Source organism: Colletes gigas, unplaced genomic scaffold (assembly GCF_013123115.1).
Source record: "Colletes gigas isolate AHSC1104 unplaced genomic scaffold, ASM1312311v1 Colletes_gigas_Sc00016, whole genome shotgun sequence".
Lineage (NCBI taxonomy): Eukaryota > Metazoa > Arthropoda > Insecta > Hymenoptera > Colletidae > Colletes > Colletes gigas.
The window spans coordinates 3134609-3152068 of NW_025106645.1; the positions used below are offsets into that span (position 1 = coordinate 3134609).

The 17460-nt window shown below is 36.5% G+C and overlaps 1 protein-coding gene across 1 annotated transcript in view; it reads right to left on the reverse strand.

The window, feature by feature from the left end:
* Positions 1-1717: 1717 nt before the first annotated feature.
* The window catches only part of LOC122400247 (neuroendocrine convertase 1-like), a 54338-nt gene continuing 38595 nt past the window's right edge, over positions 1718-17460 (reverse strand). The window contains exons 8-15 of the mRNA XM_043401601.1: positions 16902-17114; positions 15005-15105; positions 14684-14749; positions 10602-10754; positions 6417-6586; positions 2226-2359; positions 1954-2085; positions 1718-1843 (exon numbers count right to left, since the gene is read on the reverse strand). Of these exons, the coding sequence (XP_043257536.1) occupies positions 1718-1843; positions 1954-2085; positions 2226-2359; positions 6417-6586; positions 10602-10754; positions 14684-14749; positions 15005-15105; positions 16902-17114 (1095 nt within the window). The remainder of the gene's footprint in view (positions 1844-1953; positions 2086-2225; positions 2360-6416; positions 6587-10601; positions 10755-14683; positions 14750-15004; positions 15106-16901; positions 17115-17460) is intronic.

Consider the following 17460-nt stretch of genomic DNA (forward strand, 5'->3'; position numbering starts at 1 on the left):
ACTGCAAAAGGTGTTACAGTTTATTCACAAAAAATTCCCGAAGAAAGTCTATAAAATCATCGTCCAAGAATTCAAATTCCAAAGAAAGTATTTTATCTCGTTAGCAATGGCATCTACTGTTTCGCTGTTATTCGTTTGCTCTTCCATCGAGCGTAAATTACTGGGAGCCACCAGGCAGCGTGAGTTTGCATTATCGTAGAAGCCGGTGAAATTGAATTTTTGGGTTTGAAAATGCTCTGCGCCCATCGCGAGTAAAATTGAAATGTAAATCTCGTAAATATTACGCGTACGGTCCCTTTGATCCCCGACGCGATTTCTACTCGAGGGCCAACCGACAAAGGAACGAAACAATCTCTTCTGCGCGACGCTTTGTAAAATTCCGTTAATATACCGAGTTTCCATGTTAAAGGGAAAACGATGATAACCGAATTACGGTAATGATCGGGGAACTCGACACGACTCCCAGCTTCAGCGAGCAGATGGTTTTCGTGAAAATTTCATTTGGACCCGCCCTTAAGGGGTAACTCGTGGAATAGCTGGCGTGGCACGCTAATAGCATTCCCTATATTTCACGGGCGAACGTTACCCCGGTTATGCATTACAGGATTACAGAGAAGTTGAATTTTTCAGCCTCGACGCGTGTGATTTATCACTCGACACTGAATATGTGTCCGAATAACCGCTTCGTGGATCAAACGTTCGTTTAAGATACCGTTTGGAATGATTCCAGTCTTTATTTTCGGGGTACCAGTTTACTCAAAGGCCATTGAAGTTCCTGATCGAATAATCCAAGTGTTTCCTAATACACTCTGCGGTATACAGGGTGTCTTCAGGACTAGATTCTACACACATGAAAACAATAAAAAAAGTTCATATAAACGTACGTTCAATTCGACCTTGTTTTCGAGCTATGACGAGTTGTATGTTGGTAGAATTATTTCGAAAGATATTAATGAATGAACTATGTTTACAAATAGAATTGTACGAGGCTTCCATGGAATTTGAATAATTCCTGGACAAATGGAAAGGGTAAATCAGGTGTTTGGTGATTAACAACACCCCGTTGTCGCTTCCTTTTCGACGTTCGATCCACCCTTGGAAGGTATGGAATCCATAAATTAGACTGTCTGTTCGGCCTTTTTCGTGATTTTTTCTTTAACGTTAGGTAAACTGTTTTGTACTGAGATTTTGTAGATATATTTATTCATCATATAAGCACGTACAGAATTTTTGTCATAAAAAAATATTAAAAATTATGGGAGTTATAACTTCTTGTCTGATGGCTCTTCTGAAAAAGTTGTTCCACTGGCTTCCTCGATTCCAGTCGATCCCCTAATCTGAAACTGAGGAGCCTAAAGTGTCTTTATAAGGCGGGGTGAATTTCTATTTTTTAACCTTTCTTTAGGATATTAAAAAAATTAGCAAAACTCAATATTTTCTAAAATCTCTAGTTCCAACGATAAAAGAATGTTTGTTGAATAATCTCTCCAAATTTGAAGTCAATTCGCTAGATCTTGAAATATCATGGAAGTTATAATTCCCACAATTTTGAATATATTCCAATAAAAAAAATATTGTACACGCTTATAAGATGAATAAATACATTTGCAAAATCTCAGTACAAAACAGCCTACCTATCATTAAACAAAAAAATCACAAAGAACGCTGAATAAATGACAGTTTAGAACAGACTTTTTCGAGTTCGAGATTCGTCGATTTATACTCGCAAAAGTTTCTCGAGCCAGTGCTTTCCATAAGCGTCGTTCGCTTCGAGAACTTCTGACTCGAGATCTTTATTCTCGGGCACGTAGTTCGATGGCCCGTTTATGTCAGAGGATTCATTCTGTAACATACAATGAGCGTGAAAAATGGTAAACGGACCGTTTACCGGCGACTTAATACCGGAAATGAATCGCATTATCGTTCTGTAATTATGATTATGCATCCACTTACGGTTTCTCGAAGTCGATTGTACTTCTGGTCGTACACTCTCGGCCCGTTTTCACGATAACGTGGCATTTCCCTGGTCCCGTGCAGAATCAATGCAAAGTCTTTCACAGTGCCATTATTCCCCGTTGGTCCGATCTGTTACGACGCAAATAAATGCAATTAGACGTTCGTTCGCGGCGCTTTCAGCAGAACCGAACGAATTGAAAATGTTTCGTCAATAGACATCCCGGTAAATGGAGCAAAAGGAGAATATAGAATTTTCGAAATTTAAGGACCTCGTCGAGGATGTCTAGAAACCAGACGCCATTCGGATCTTCTCCCCAAGATGCCACCGACATGAATTTCCATTTCTCGAAACCTGCGCCCGAGTTGTCCAATTTCCTAGGTTTCAGAATCTGCACCTTTGTTCCTTGAAAATAAATAAATTAAATTTTCTTAACCCTCTGTGGGCCGAATATTTTTAAAAAATCTAAACTTACAAGATATTTACTTTGATATTTACAGAGATATTATACAGGGTGGGAAAAATTTTAATGGAAAATTCTAGAGGCCAAAATAAGACGAAAATCAAGAATACTAATTTGTTGATGGAGGCTTTGTTAAAAAGTTATTAACGTTTAAAATTCCGCCCCTACTGAATTTTTTTCTCGAAAATGGGCAGGATTTAGGGGGTATGTCTACTCCCCAAAAATGATTGTTATTGATTCCCGCAACCGAAAATAATTTTTCCAGAACGATTTGAAATTCTTTTTTTCCGTCGCAAAATTTCACACCTTCTCGAATTTTTTTCTAGAAAGTGCGTAGGATTTCGGGGGTATGTGTAATGACCAAAAATGATTGTAATTGACCCCTGTAATTAAATATAATTTTTTTAGTATGATTTGAAATTTTTTAATTTCGTCGAAAAATGTCACACCTTCTCGAATTTTTTTCTAGAAAATGGGTAGGAATTCGAAGGTATGTTTATACTTAAAAAATGATTGTAATTGACCCCCGCAACCGAAAATAATTTTTTCACAACGATTTGAAATTTTTTTTTCGTTGAATTTAGGCACCTAATTAGATTTTCGGTAAGGAATTTTTTTCTCGAAAGTGCGTACGATTTCGGGGGTATGTGTAATGACCAAAAATGATTGTAATTGGCCCCTGAAACTAAATATAATTTTGTTAATATGATTTAAAATTTTTTAATTTCGTCTAAAAATTTCAGTACCTACTCGAATTTTTTTCTCGAAAATGAATAGGATTTCAAAGGTATGTGTATTCACCAAAAATGATTGCAATTGACCCCCACAACCGAAAATAATTTTTTCACAACGATTTGAAATTTTTGAATTTAATCGTTAATAACTTTTTATCGAAGCCTTCATCAACAAATTTCTTGATTTTCGTCTTATTTTGGCCTCTAGAATCTGTCATTAAAATTTCTCCCAGATGTGGCCGAACACCCTGTATAATTAAGAAATATATTTTGTGAGAAAACTAAAATTATTTGACTAAACGTCGATATATTAGCACGTGACTTGAAAGTTACATGGGTTCATAAAGGGTTAACTGAAGCTTTATACTTTTGGTTACACTATTTCAGTTTTGTAATCTTTATAAAATGAAAATTAACTAATAATATTAAAATCAACACATTTTTATGATCGCGATGTATTAGTGAAACAAATCTATTCTCTTTCGTGGGCATTTTACGAACGAACAAAATTGAATAGTATAAAATCAAATTGAATAGTGTAGTAAAAAATTATTTGGAATTAAATCGTACGTCAAGGAGTTAAGATACTTGTTCCGTAAACCTGATAGTCGAGTTATGCCAGTAACACAGTCGCTTGGCTAATACGATCGTAAATCCACAGCCCCTGACTGTTCTACCACTTCAGAACGTTTGACACGACGCGAAATCGATTTCAAGTAGTAGACGCGCGGGTTCAGTCGCATCTGTGTACATCGTAAAAATCTTATTTTCGAGATATTTTCCTCCGGATAAAATCTGCTACGAGCGGCGATAAATAAAACGACGATGCGTTGTATATGTAATATTTCACGGCGAAGTCAAATGTATTCTTCGAGCGAATACGACGAGCATGTTAAACAGGCGGGACACATGTGGTCCGAATCCATTCGATTTTCCAACTATGCTTCTGTCAAACTATCTACGTTCAATAATCGTAGGTAGAGTACCTAATTGGAAACACCTGAGTGCTTACGTTATTTATGATTGTACGATAAAACTCCTTACACTGTGTGTCGTAACTATAAAACCACACTAAAGTTTTCAATTTTACATTCTTGATGGAATTTTAAGAAACGGAATATACCATATTTGAGATAAAGTTTTCAATTTTACATTCTTGATGGAATTTTAAGAAACGGAATATACCATATTTGAGATTAGCAATATACAGGACGTTTAGACACTCCTGGGAAAAAATTGTAATGGGAGATTCTCGAGGTCAAAATAGGACGAAAATCAAGAATACCAATTTATTGATGGAGGCTTTGTTAAAAAGTTATTAACGTTTAAAGTTTCGTCCGTACTGAATTTTTTTCTCAAAAACGCGCAGGATTTCGGGGGTATGTCTATTCACCAAAAATAATTGTAATTGACCCCCGCATACGAAAATAATTTTTCCAGAACGATTTGAAATTTATGTTTTTGTCGAAAAAGGGCACCGACTTGTCGATTTTTCTTAAAAATTCGTTTCTGATTTTTAATAATTTTGTTTGTCACCTGACAAAAAAGTTGTTTAATACTTTTTTGTAGGTACTTATGAGCTCTACCTTCGGAAAAAGTTTCATTGAAATATATTCACTATTGTACGAGTTATGGCTGTTCGAAAATTGGACCAGTTATATGGGGTTTTTCTCACTTTACGGGATCAAGAAACAACTTCTCCAACATTTTCATAATCTCTACGTATTCTCCACTAAAATACGCGTTGTTTGCTTTTTGAAACATTAAAATTGTCCAATCCGTTCAGAAGTTATGATGTTTTAAACATACGTATTAAATTTCAGGGGAATCAATCAATCAAATATGGTCAGACATATTTTATTTTCGGTAAGGAATTTTTTTCTCGATACTGAGTAAGATTTCGGGGGTATGTCTGTTGGCCAAAAATGCTTGTAATTGACCCCTGCAACTAAAAATAATTTTTCCAAGACGATTCGAAATTCCTTTTTTTTCACCCAAAACATTCAACACCTGTTTGAATTTTTTTTTCGAAAATGAGTAGGATTTCGGGGGTATGTGTATTCATCAAAAATAATTCTATCTGACCTCCGCAACCAAAAATAATTTTTTCAGAACGATTTGAAATTTTTTAATTTAATTTTTTAATTACTTTTTAACGAAACCTCAGTCAAGAAATTGATATTCTTGATTTTCGTCTTATTTTGACTTCTAGAATCTCCCATTAAAATTTCTCTCAGGAGTGGCTGAACACCCTGTATGTTTCTTTAAAAACAGTCGGATTGTATTTATTCTGAAGAAATGAACTATAGAAAACTGATTTGTTACTGTTTCATATCTATAGAACCAAGCATTCAAATGTTGTTTTCTGTTAATATTTCGTCAGTCTTATTTTGTCTAGTATGTTGGAAGTGTGATAATATTAATTTGGTTAATAATGCCACGTGGAAGTTATTTAGGTGAGCAAGAAAAAGGCAAAATTTTAACTTTTCACGAGAGTAATATGAAAATACGTGAAATTGCACTTAGCTTAATATGGACAAAATAAGAAAGGGGGACTAAGGAAGAAGCTTTCTCCCAAATCTCAACGTGTAATCCTTAACACAGTGGGCAATTCCAGTAAAACTTACTGAAATTAAGTCAGCAAGTAGTTCTCATATAAGAAGACAAAATTTTATCAAGTCTCCACGACTATTAAATTGGCATAAAGAAGTTAGACAAGAGTTTACATACACAAACATTGATAATGTAACAAAACCTAAACACATTGTTTTTCATTATTTTAACAGCATCACATAAAAATTAAAAATTTTAGAGTGGTTTTGTAGTTACGACACACAGTGTAGATCAGTGCTTGGTACACTGGTGCACTGTGAGCTTTCTGATAAAGCAACGAACAGAGTAAAAAAATTTAATTTCTTGTAAAATAATTGGTCAATAGATGAATCGATAAAAGGATATCAACGTGGTATTTGAAACGTAAGAAGTCGCGTGTGTCAGTGAGAAATTTGTCAGAACGAGATCGTAATGAGTAAAAAGTGAGAGAATTAGTACAAGGGCGTAGAAGAATTTAGGTCGATAGGAGCGTGTGTGGTGCACCTTTCGCCATAGTTTAAATTAGTTTCCAACCAGGTTTTTCGCCCGTCTGTCTGCTTGTTCTTAATGCATCTCGCGTTACATTTCTTCTTGACTTTCGTTTCGCGATACGTTTACAGGCAACGAGCAACATCAAAGCAACGTCAGCTCTCTGAAAATGAAAACAGCGTACCTGAGGGCGCAGCGAGGTGCATCTGAAGAGCGCCGCGAAGACTGTACTCGAGGCTGACCTCGATCTCCACGTGTTCCAAAAACGTTATCTCGTTGCCCGTCGATCGACACTCGTCGCCAGCCTCGAACCGCAGTCGCCTCTCATTTCCATAAACCAGCCTCCTGTCGATTCTAAAACCGAACGCCACGTTTATTCCTTCGGTACGTCCGCGTACATTAATCGCGAGTTATATTCGCGTACGTCCCATGTCGATAGAACTTGTTGCAGCATCCTGGAATATTAACTGTCAACATCCAACCACGTTCCCGCCCCGACAGCCGATTCTGGTACTTTAAACATTCCTCGATACTAGCGACCCACTTATAGTAGGCATATAATAATTTGTTTTTTCTCTAATCATCTATTTTTCCTTTTTGGAAAGGGTTTAGTCGAATAAGTATGGTAAAAGTGCCCCAGAACCAAATTGAACGGGATTAATACCACTCGATAGGTGGTTCGAAAAAACCCCTTTCACAGAGTTTCAAACCGGTATCTCTACTACAGGGGTAATAATGGGGTGAAAATCATTTTTTGGTTTATCCTTAATATCTCGTATGAAAAATTAGGAAATATGAATTAATAATTCTTTAATAATTTTTCCAAAAAATCTGAAAAAATTACGCATCAATAGTCATAATGTTACGCTATAGCTGTAAAAATATGAACACATTTACGTAAGTAATTAAGGGAATATAAAACATTTTCACCATATTTTAATTATTTTTTATTTTTTTGACTACGTTCCACCCCTTCGAAAAATCTGAAAAAATTAGAGATTACTAATTATTTTGAGAGCTTTATACTGTATAAAAACAGACGTGGTCACTTGATAACTTCGACAAAAAATCGCCGGTTAAAATATTTTCGAATTTTTTAAAAATCGAATTTGCATCCAAAAATTCTGAAAAATTTCTCGACCATGTACATCAATCGATAGAATAACCATGATTTTTTTCATAATTTTTAATTGAGCAGAACGGGAGATATTAAGGATAAACCAAAAACTGATTTTCACCCCGTTATTACCCCTGTAGTAGAGATATCGAGTTGAAACTCTGTGAAAAGGGGTTTCTTCGAACCACCTATCGAGTACAAGACACTAGGAATAACTCTGCAAATATTCATATTTATTAGAAATTTTGACTTATTGTTAGTGTCTTTTTGTCTATATTAACCCTGTTTATATTCTGTTACAATTTGTAGGATATTCTGTTTCTCAGCCCGTTCCACTACGTCGTTGCTTACTTGTAAATTGTGTTGAGATAATCGAATTGTACTTTGAACGTCAACGATCAGTAATACGACCGATATCGTTGGTTTATACTTTAATTATTTGTTTTTTTCTTTTTAAAAATTTGTAGAAAAGTCTCGAGAGATCAGTCACCGAAGTCTACGTGACAAAACAGCGAGTCGAGATAATCGAATTGCAGTTTGAATGTCAACGATCAATTATTACGACCTAGACAGAGCATACCGTTGTCGCTTTAACGTTCGAGTATCGCCATCCGAGTGGACGATTAATCGTTTGGTGGCACGTTTTCGACAATAGGGTGGAATTAGTGACCTTTAACGAACCGGGAGACCACGATCGGTCGTGAATGCGGAAACTATTCGACGAGTGGAGGAGATTATTGGGGATCATTCTGAAATATCAACCGGAAGACGTCCCTGCGTCGAGGGATGTCGCCTGAGGTCACCGCGGGGGATTTCAACCAGCTTAAATACGTTTCATAAAGCAGTTAGTTGACAGTAGAGATCGCGTTGCACGGAAAGATACATTTTCTTTTAAAGGAACGGTCAACCAAGGCACGAAAAATCTGTCGGGACGTTCCACTTTTTCAACTTCCCCACGGTGCTGCAACGAGTGGTTCAAGTGCTCTCTTAGGCATGTAGAATTTAACGACCTAAAGTCACCGAGCTTTGCTGCGCTTTTTAAGGAACAAGGACGACCCGGAGGGCCGATACGCTCTTTCATCGCGAGAAATTTAAAGCGTCCTCAGCATCGAACCGCGCAAATCGTTCTGCTCTTTATTCCCGCGATCTGAAAGAAGCACCTTGGAAACACCGAGAACGCAACTCGTAATTTTCTTTGTCGCTGAAAAATTTTTTGCCAATTTCGTGAAACGTCAAAGGGATTCCTCTTTTTAAAAGAAAGTACGCGTCACACCGTCGTTGCGATTTTTCAGTTGAAAATGTGAACTATCGAAAGGGGTAAAGAGGAATATATTGCACAATGAATTAGTATGTGAACGATGTTTTCGATTTACGGAACACTTCAGTTTGACAGGCGTCAGATTCCATACTTACGGTTATGAAATTTATAATTATTATTTATTAGCAATTTACGTTGGATTTAGCGTTTCTTGTTGCAAATGCAAGCCCTGTCTTAGGTTTTGTAACATTTTCCAGTCTCTCAAGAAGCATATAAACATATAAAAATAGGCGATCGGTCAAGTACTTGTGAGAAAGCGTAGCCCTCTGTCGGTGAGTGCGGAAAACGTCATTTTTATGGTACCTTGTTGCGCTCCTCGTTCAACTTTCTTCAACCCTTTGCACTCCGAACTATATTTCAATTTTGTTACCAACACCTCCCAACGCTTTTAAGTGTTTTATTTGAAATTTACGTTAAATTGCTCTAAAAAATAGATTCAATTAAATATCTGTTTTATTTACACTATCGTTGTAATTTACAATTTTTGACTGTATGATATATCTTTGGTCTTGAAAAAATGTCGAGTGGGACTCGATAAAGGAGTGCAAAGGGTTAATGCTACGAATATACTTTCTTAAAGAAAACTCTGCATTTTGATGTGATCGTCAACGTAAAGAGTTTCGATGAAAATATGTGCGATCGATGTCCGTAAATCTATCGTTAATATTTGAGCTCCGAACGACACATGTTTTAGCTAATAATAACAGTCGTTTAAACGCGAATAATTTATTCGTTCGGATTTAGTTTTCGGTTATATAAAAATATAGACATAAGGAATAAGGCTGTCGGGAAAGCGGGTTTTCCGATGGGAATGTTATAAATAACCGCAGTTCGTTCAAATATTCGTCGTTGGAGGCACCGCACGGGAATCACGTTCGACCTGTGGTAATCCAAATGGACCATGAGAGGTAAATCCTACGTGCGCTGTGCTCGCGTGTGGTGAGTTCGGATGTAGCGAACTATGCCAATATTATCGATTAACGAACGCGTATCTACGATTACGTGCTAGAAATCTGACAAATTCTTCGTCCGTACGGAAGCTGTACACACAATGGCGGACATATACTTACGAATAATCGCACTTTCATTGCTATTTTGTTATGGAAAGCTTTCTTACTTAAATCGTTTTATTTTTATTGCATGTTGAGCAACATATACTATTATTCTCTGTTGTATTTCTTACATAACACTTTAAATAACACTTTGTTTTTGTTGAAATATAAATTTAAAATAGGAAAAGCTTGTGGAGGCATCTGGTGAATGATGGCGATCCACATGTACGGTTTTGTGCGACACCTGGTGGCAAGCCTGGAGTGCTTAACATGCAAGATCCATTGTGGTGCATTTTTTAGCAAGACAGTTACATATTATAAGCTATAAATGCGTTGTTTCATAAACCTCACTTGTTCTAACAGTTTTAACTCTCCGTAAGACGAAACGCAAGAATGACTCTATTGTTACCTTGTTTATAATTTAAGTTAATTAATTACTGGTCCTATCGAAGGAAAGATGAATCGTTTTATTTATAATTTAACAATATTAGAAATCAATATAAAGCAACAAAACAAATAATATTATTATAACAGTTCACTGAAACTTTGGTTAACATTGATGTAGAATTGGAACAGATCATTAGGTGTCCTCTAGTAGCGGACATAGTATAAGTCCAGAACCATAAGTAACTCAAAACATTTTCAGTGTAATTTACAGCGATCGTAAACATAGTTATGTTATTAAAAAAACACAGTACTAATTAATTCATACCTTTCCTATGTTTTATTACAAACAACAGAACCTTAACACTTGTTCGTAAGCATATGTCTGCCACTGTACGTATCTAGTATAAACGTTTTACGATTAGTAAAAAGCTACTTCACGTTCTGACATCGAACAGAATATTATTTACGTTAAAGTTTTCGTTTCGATGGACTCACATTCTGGCGACGTTCACTTTGCAGATGGTTTTCCCCGGCACGTTGGTCCAATTGGAGCTCGCCGTGACCAGCGCGTACGCGTTCATAAGTCCGAAGCCGAAACGTGAGTTGAACCAAAATCCAGCGGAGTTTCTGAACCAGCCTGGATTCTGCCTGAAAGTTGACGCAATTACTGGGCTCCCCGGCGTGAAAAGAAGAACGACGCACGTAAAATAAAACGGTCCCCAGCCAACTACAGAGTAATCCCTTTTTACACGCAGGGTAGGGGGGGGGGCCTATATCCCGCCCCAACGACGACCAGTTAATTTAACTTCGTACCTGTTTCGAATCTACTTTGCTCGTAATATTGTCGACTTTCCTATGAAACGTCTTCCATTTCGTCACAATTATTTAAGGGGTGATTCGCTTTTAACGCCGTTACACGAGAATACCCCCTGAATTAACCCTTAAATGGAGTCTCAATCTCAACTGTATTATTTTACTAAATTGGTAAATGGAAATCCACTTTCCTTTAAAGCATTTATAAAATAATGAACTAATGGAGGATTACATTAATTTTTAAATTGCATTTACATACATTAAACAATAATCCACTAAAAGGTTAAGAAAGTTTCTCGTTTGATGAATGCTACATTGCATACCAACTATGGTTAGTCGAATAGGGTTTAATAAATGATAATAAGAAACGGACTAAAAAAATATTTTCGTATAGTTTAAGGGTCTGTCGTTCGATTTTTTATTTTAGAAGGAATAACATTTATTATTTCATCCAAAGTCGATAAAACGTAACGAAAAAGAAATATTTGCATTTTGAAATGTTAAAAAATATACAGGGTGTTTGGTCATCACTGGGAAAAATTTTAATGAGAGATTCTAGAGGCCAAAATAAGACGAAAATCAAGAATATCAAATTTTTGACTGAGACTTCGATAAAAAGTTATTAAAAATTAAATTAAACAATTTCAAATCATTCTGAAAAAATTATTTTTGGTTATGGGGCTCAATTACAACCATTTTTGGTGAATACACATACCCCTGAAATCCTACCCACTTTCGAGAAAAAAATTCGAGTAGGTACTGAAATTTTGAGACGAATTAAAAAATTTCAAATCATACTAAAAAAATTATATTTAATTACAGGGGTCAATTATAATAATTTTTGGTCATTACACATACCCCCGAATTCCTACGCGTTTTCGAGAAAAAAATTCCTTACCGAAAATATACTATGTCTGACCATACGTTGATTGATTTCCCTGAAATTTACTGCGTATGTTTAAAATATCATACCTCCTGAACGGATTGGACGATTTTAATGTTTCAAACGGCAAACAACGCGTATTTTGGTGTAGAATATGTATAAATTCCAAAAATATTTGGAAAGTTGCTCCTTAACCACGTAAAGTGAGAAAAAACTCCAATAAAATGGTCTAATTTTCAAACAGCCATAACTCCTATAATAGTAAATATATTTCAATGAAACTTTTTTCTGAAGTAGAGCTCATTTGTACCTACAAAAAAGAAAATAAACAATTTTTCCATAGGGTGTCAGACATAATTACTAAAACTAAAAAACGAATTTTTAAGAAAAATCGACAGTGCCTAAATTTCTGGCGAAAAAAAAATTTCAAATCATTCTGGAAAAATTATTTTCGGCCGCGGGGGTCAATTTCAATAATTTTTGGTGAATAGACATACCCCGAAATCCTACGCACTTTCGAGAAAAAAATTCTTTACCGAAAATCTAATGTGAGGCCAGAAATGCTTCCCTGAAATTTCATGCAAATCTGTAAAATGTCATAACTCCTGAACGAATTGGAGGATTTTAATTTTTCAAAATGCAAACAACACGTATTTTAGTGGAGAATATGTAGAAATTCTAACAATATTGAAAAAGTTGTTCCTTGACACCGTAAAGTGAGAAAAACCTCCTGAAACTAGTCCAATTTTCAAACGGCCATAACTCTTACAGTTGTAAAGGTATCTCATTGAAATTTTGTTCTGAAGCAAAGCCCATGGGTATCTACAAAAAAGTATTAGACAACTTTTCTGTAGGGCGTCAAACAAAGCGAAAAATTGAGGTAGGTGCCTAAATTTTTCGGCGAAAAAAAGAATTTCAAATCATTCTGAAAAAATTATTCTTGGTTACGTGGGTCAATTACAATCATTTTTAGTGAATAGATAAACCCCCTAAAGCCAGCGTTAATACGTTTTTAACGAAGTCACCATCAACAAATTAGTATTCTTGATTTTCGTCTTATTTTGGTCTTTAGAATCTCCCATTAAAATTTTTTCCAGTCATGATCGAACACCCTGTATGTGGAAAGTTGCGAAAAGTTTCATCGAACCCTTATATGCTGTAAAAAAATTGTCACATATAACTTCTCGTTTTACCATTTTACTTGAATCTTCCCACTTAAGAGGAAACGAGGAGGTTCGTTGATCGTGACGATGCTTCTAATTGTTCGCAGATGCAGTAACCGTGAGATCATAAACAACCCGATCTAGCAGAGGTAACCATCAAGGGAAGGCAAGTAGAAAGCTCGTTGTTTGAATGGCGCAGCCGCGTTGTAACCCTGACAGACGATCGGCCGCGGTACGGAACGAGCCAACCGACGTGTTATTTTTACCAGAGAAAGCGAGGGATCCTTCCTTCCTTCCTGTTCGTTTCACCTCAATTACTGTTTCTCGTTGAAACGACACGACCTACATTCCCATCGGTCGCGGGGCGAATAAGAATGACGCGATACTTTAATCCAGCGTGATTCGCGATGCCCGGCGAGCAGAATGCACGATCGACTCGTCTCCCAGCCTTCTTTCTCCGCGCCTCGATGAATGGAGAAAAAGGTTCTCCCGGAGAGGAAAATCCGTGGAAACGTTGCCAACGGGTACCGCGTATTGAACCAACCGAAAAACCGTCCTGGCGAAAAGCACTCCAGGTCGAATCTTTTGCCGCGAACAATCGTAAAATGTACCCTGAATATAACCGAGGTACGACAAAATTCTTTTCCACGGTGCATAATTACACAGTTTATTCAGCCCCGAGACCAAAGAGTTTACGTTCAACTGTTCGTGCGGCACGAGTTCTTCCAACGTGTGTAATATTCGCTCGAGCGTTTGAAAAATTGGTTTACGGATTTACGTTGTTAATCAAGTACAAAAATCAATAGAGGCGTCTCGATTGTTCGAAACGAAACGTGCACGCTCTCTGTGTATTTATTGCAATCGAAGAATTTAATTCTGTCGGTGCGTTATTCGAGCACAGAGAGATAATTTTATTATTCGGTATTCACCATTCGCGCGCAGTTTGCCTTTGATTAATACAAATTTCTCTAATTAACCAAACGACGGTGTATAATTAACCGTACAGGCTCGGTGACACATACGGGCATGCCTAATCGTCGGATCATGCACGTGGATGCATGAATAAAGATTTCTACTCGTCTCGATTAGGCCAAAATAACATTTGGTATTTCGGGTTTGAGTAATTCGAATTTCAATTTATCGTTTGATTTTGGAAACGCGATCTTTCCAGACAAATGTATTTAAACGTATACAACGTGTCTATTTTATTATTACTAGACTGTGGATCTTTATGTAAATTCGTATTTCTATTAACCCTTTGACTGCTAAAGGCGTATATATACGCTTTCACAAGTCTATCAATATATACGAAAAGCGTAAATTTACGCCCTCTGTATTTTTTTTACTATAACACCTTTTACTGTTTTACCAATTGATTCGATATGGAATTGGATAAAAATTGGATATTTTAATTTATTTGCATTTATTATTTTTTTAAACCGTAAGAATGGTCTCTTAAGTATCCGGGTACTTTTTTGGTCACCAGTCGCAGCGACAGGCATGTGACGATCGCGCCATCTATGTTGATGGATTCTTCCTAGGACGCGCCGCAGTCAAAAGATTAATAGAATTAATGAAATAGGAGCTACGTAGAGGGTTGTCAACCCCTAAATATAATAACTCATACGTTACTTTAACTATTTCTTATATATTTGTATTTCTAGTATTTTTTATATATTATATAATTATTCTTTTAATTCTGATATTTATTGTCTCACCTGAGGGGGCTGTACTCCGAGGTCCACACGATGAGATGCTGCACGTCCCTCCACGAGAGATTTTCGCTTTAAAAATAGCAAGCAGATTACTTCGAAACCGCCTTTTTAATCGAAAATTCGTGGAATCTTTGGGACCTTGTTGAAAACTTAAGTTGGAAGCTTAATAGAGGCGAGTTCTTTGATGAAGGGAGGCTGATAATTCTAATGACCCTTCTTTCGAATTGGACGAACTTTGGTCGAAAGTATGATAAGACTGAGATAGCGAGGCAAAAGTTTCGAGGTAGCTGGGGTACTCGAGTTATCATTAGGCGAGTTACGTACTTTACTTGCAGAGCCAGGGCCAATATTCCAGCTGCTAATGGCGCGGACGCCGAGGTACCAGTGTGTCGCGTCGTGCAGGTGTTCTTCAGGTCCGTAGTCGCCTGGAAACACGGCAACGGAATTCGTTTAATTATTTACTCGACCAGTAAACTGCATTCGGTTTATTTCGTTAACCGGAAGTTCGGCAAAACTTGCTTTAAATCGTCCACCGCGGAATCGAATGAACAAATTTTCGTTAATGTTCTCTATAATTCAGACAAAAATATAATCATTCGGGATTCATAGTTCAGAACGAACGTGTTCTACGTGTTATTTCGAATAATAGAACTCTTTACAACGATGAGTCTGAGTAGTCACAAGTTTTTGACGTCAATCATGAAATTTCAATTCTGAGAAAACTACAGAATGTAGTTAATATGCAAAAATGTAAGAAATACTTAAAGTAAGATACGAATTATTATATTTAGGGGTTGAGACAACACTCTAGAAAGCTCCAATTTTGTTAATTTTATTGATAAAAATATGAATTTACATGAAGATCCACGGTCTAATCGTGAGGTTTCTTATTCGTCATTGAGTCTGTGGCGCTGCTTCGCTTTGGGTAGGATCTCGTGAGAATTTTCGTAGGAGGATCTGCTAGTGGACTCGTCAGTAAGACTTTCTAGATATTGGGAAGTTGTTCGAGGAATGTATTTATAACAACCGAGGGGTCGGTCGAGCGCTTGTGAGAGCGCGACACCTCTGGTGGCGAGCATGAGAAGCAACGCCACAAGTCTTATACAAAGTTTCGAGATGATACTAGTTTTTAGACATATGAAGGTCATCAACGATTTTTTAAATGTAATCATATATTTTTTATTGCATCAATTGATACTGCTTGATATTCTGTACAAAAATATATTAACTTATTTATGATACAAAATCATTAGTTTTGGAAATTAGTAAGAAATTATAACTCCTTTGTTAATGTTGTAATGATTTTATTTATATTTTCCGAATAGATAGGTTTATGACACACTCATACTGTCTAATGTATCTAGTGTTATTTTATTGCACTCAGTGATAATACGATTTCTCATATTGATCATGGTAGTTAGCATACAACTTATTTTTAAAATTGAACTATTCTCAAATATTTCATAGCGCCGCTGAATAAAATTGTAAAGAAAGCATCAAGTAAGAAGGCAAATATTATCGATGCAGAAAGTGTCCTGTAATGTTTATTAAATTCGTAATATTGACGAAAGTGTCACGATTTTCTAACGAAATTCAAATTCAAATATCTTCTAAACTAATGATTTTTTAACATAAATAGATTAATACTTTTTTTGTAAAGAATATCAAGGACCATCAATTGATGCAATAAAAAATATGATTCCATATCCACTATAACACTTTCGAGCACAATTCCCAAAAAAATAAAAAAACAGATTCTTGTCAAAGTTCTAAACATACTATGTGATAGTGATCACATTTATCAGAATTCGAATCTGACTAAAAATAAAGGCTGTAATCAGTAAAATAGCAGTTTTCATTTCAAAGTCTAGTCATTACTTTCAATTTTAATTACAATATTACCATTTTTGTTAAAATACTCGAACGTTCTGACCTTGTTTTTTGAAATTTCCCTTTTTAGATCCATAATCAACGATCTCGAAAACTCAAGGATACCAATTTTCAGGCCATTACAATACTTTTGTAAAACATCCATCCACCATTTTTGACCGATTTTGTTTTTTGATATTTTTATTTTGCGCTTGAAAACCCTAGAGAATACCAATTCTCGTACAAATCAAAAGGCACCTTCATATTTTGGCCAGTTTTTCGTCAAAATAGGCCATTGTGCGTCGAGTGGTTGATATTTATGTCGATAAAATTTCTGCGACAGGATACTCACAATCATTTGATCGTGATAAGCGCCGCTGCTGTACGTGGTGGCCATTGTCGCCGCGCAACTTTCGCCGTACCATGGGAATCTTCCTGCTTGGCTGGCCGATCCTACAGCGATCGTATAAATGCTTCCTACGTATCCGTCGCATCCGCAATCGTCCGATTTCGAGCCTCCGTTTCCGGAAGCCCACACGTAAACGCTTCCCTTGCCGCCGCGACCCTAAACAATTGCCCGATAAAATCGATAACACCGTCGTATCGCGAAAGTGACTGTAAATATTAGCTTTCGCAAGATATTTTCGCGATAGGTTCGGTAAAACAACGTCGTAGGGAGTCCCGATGAATATGCATCCGCGACATAAATATTGCATCGAGTTTCGCTTCCCCCCCTTTCCGTGCCATTCATTCTTCGTTGTATATTTCGCGAAACGCGCTTTCTCGAATTAACAATACCCGGAAAATTTCAGTGGGAACGACTGAGAAAACGGATTTAAGTTGTTTTTTTTAACCATTTGCACTCAGTTATTATCTCAGGAGCTCCTTTTTCAAGTCCAAACCAAAGAGAT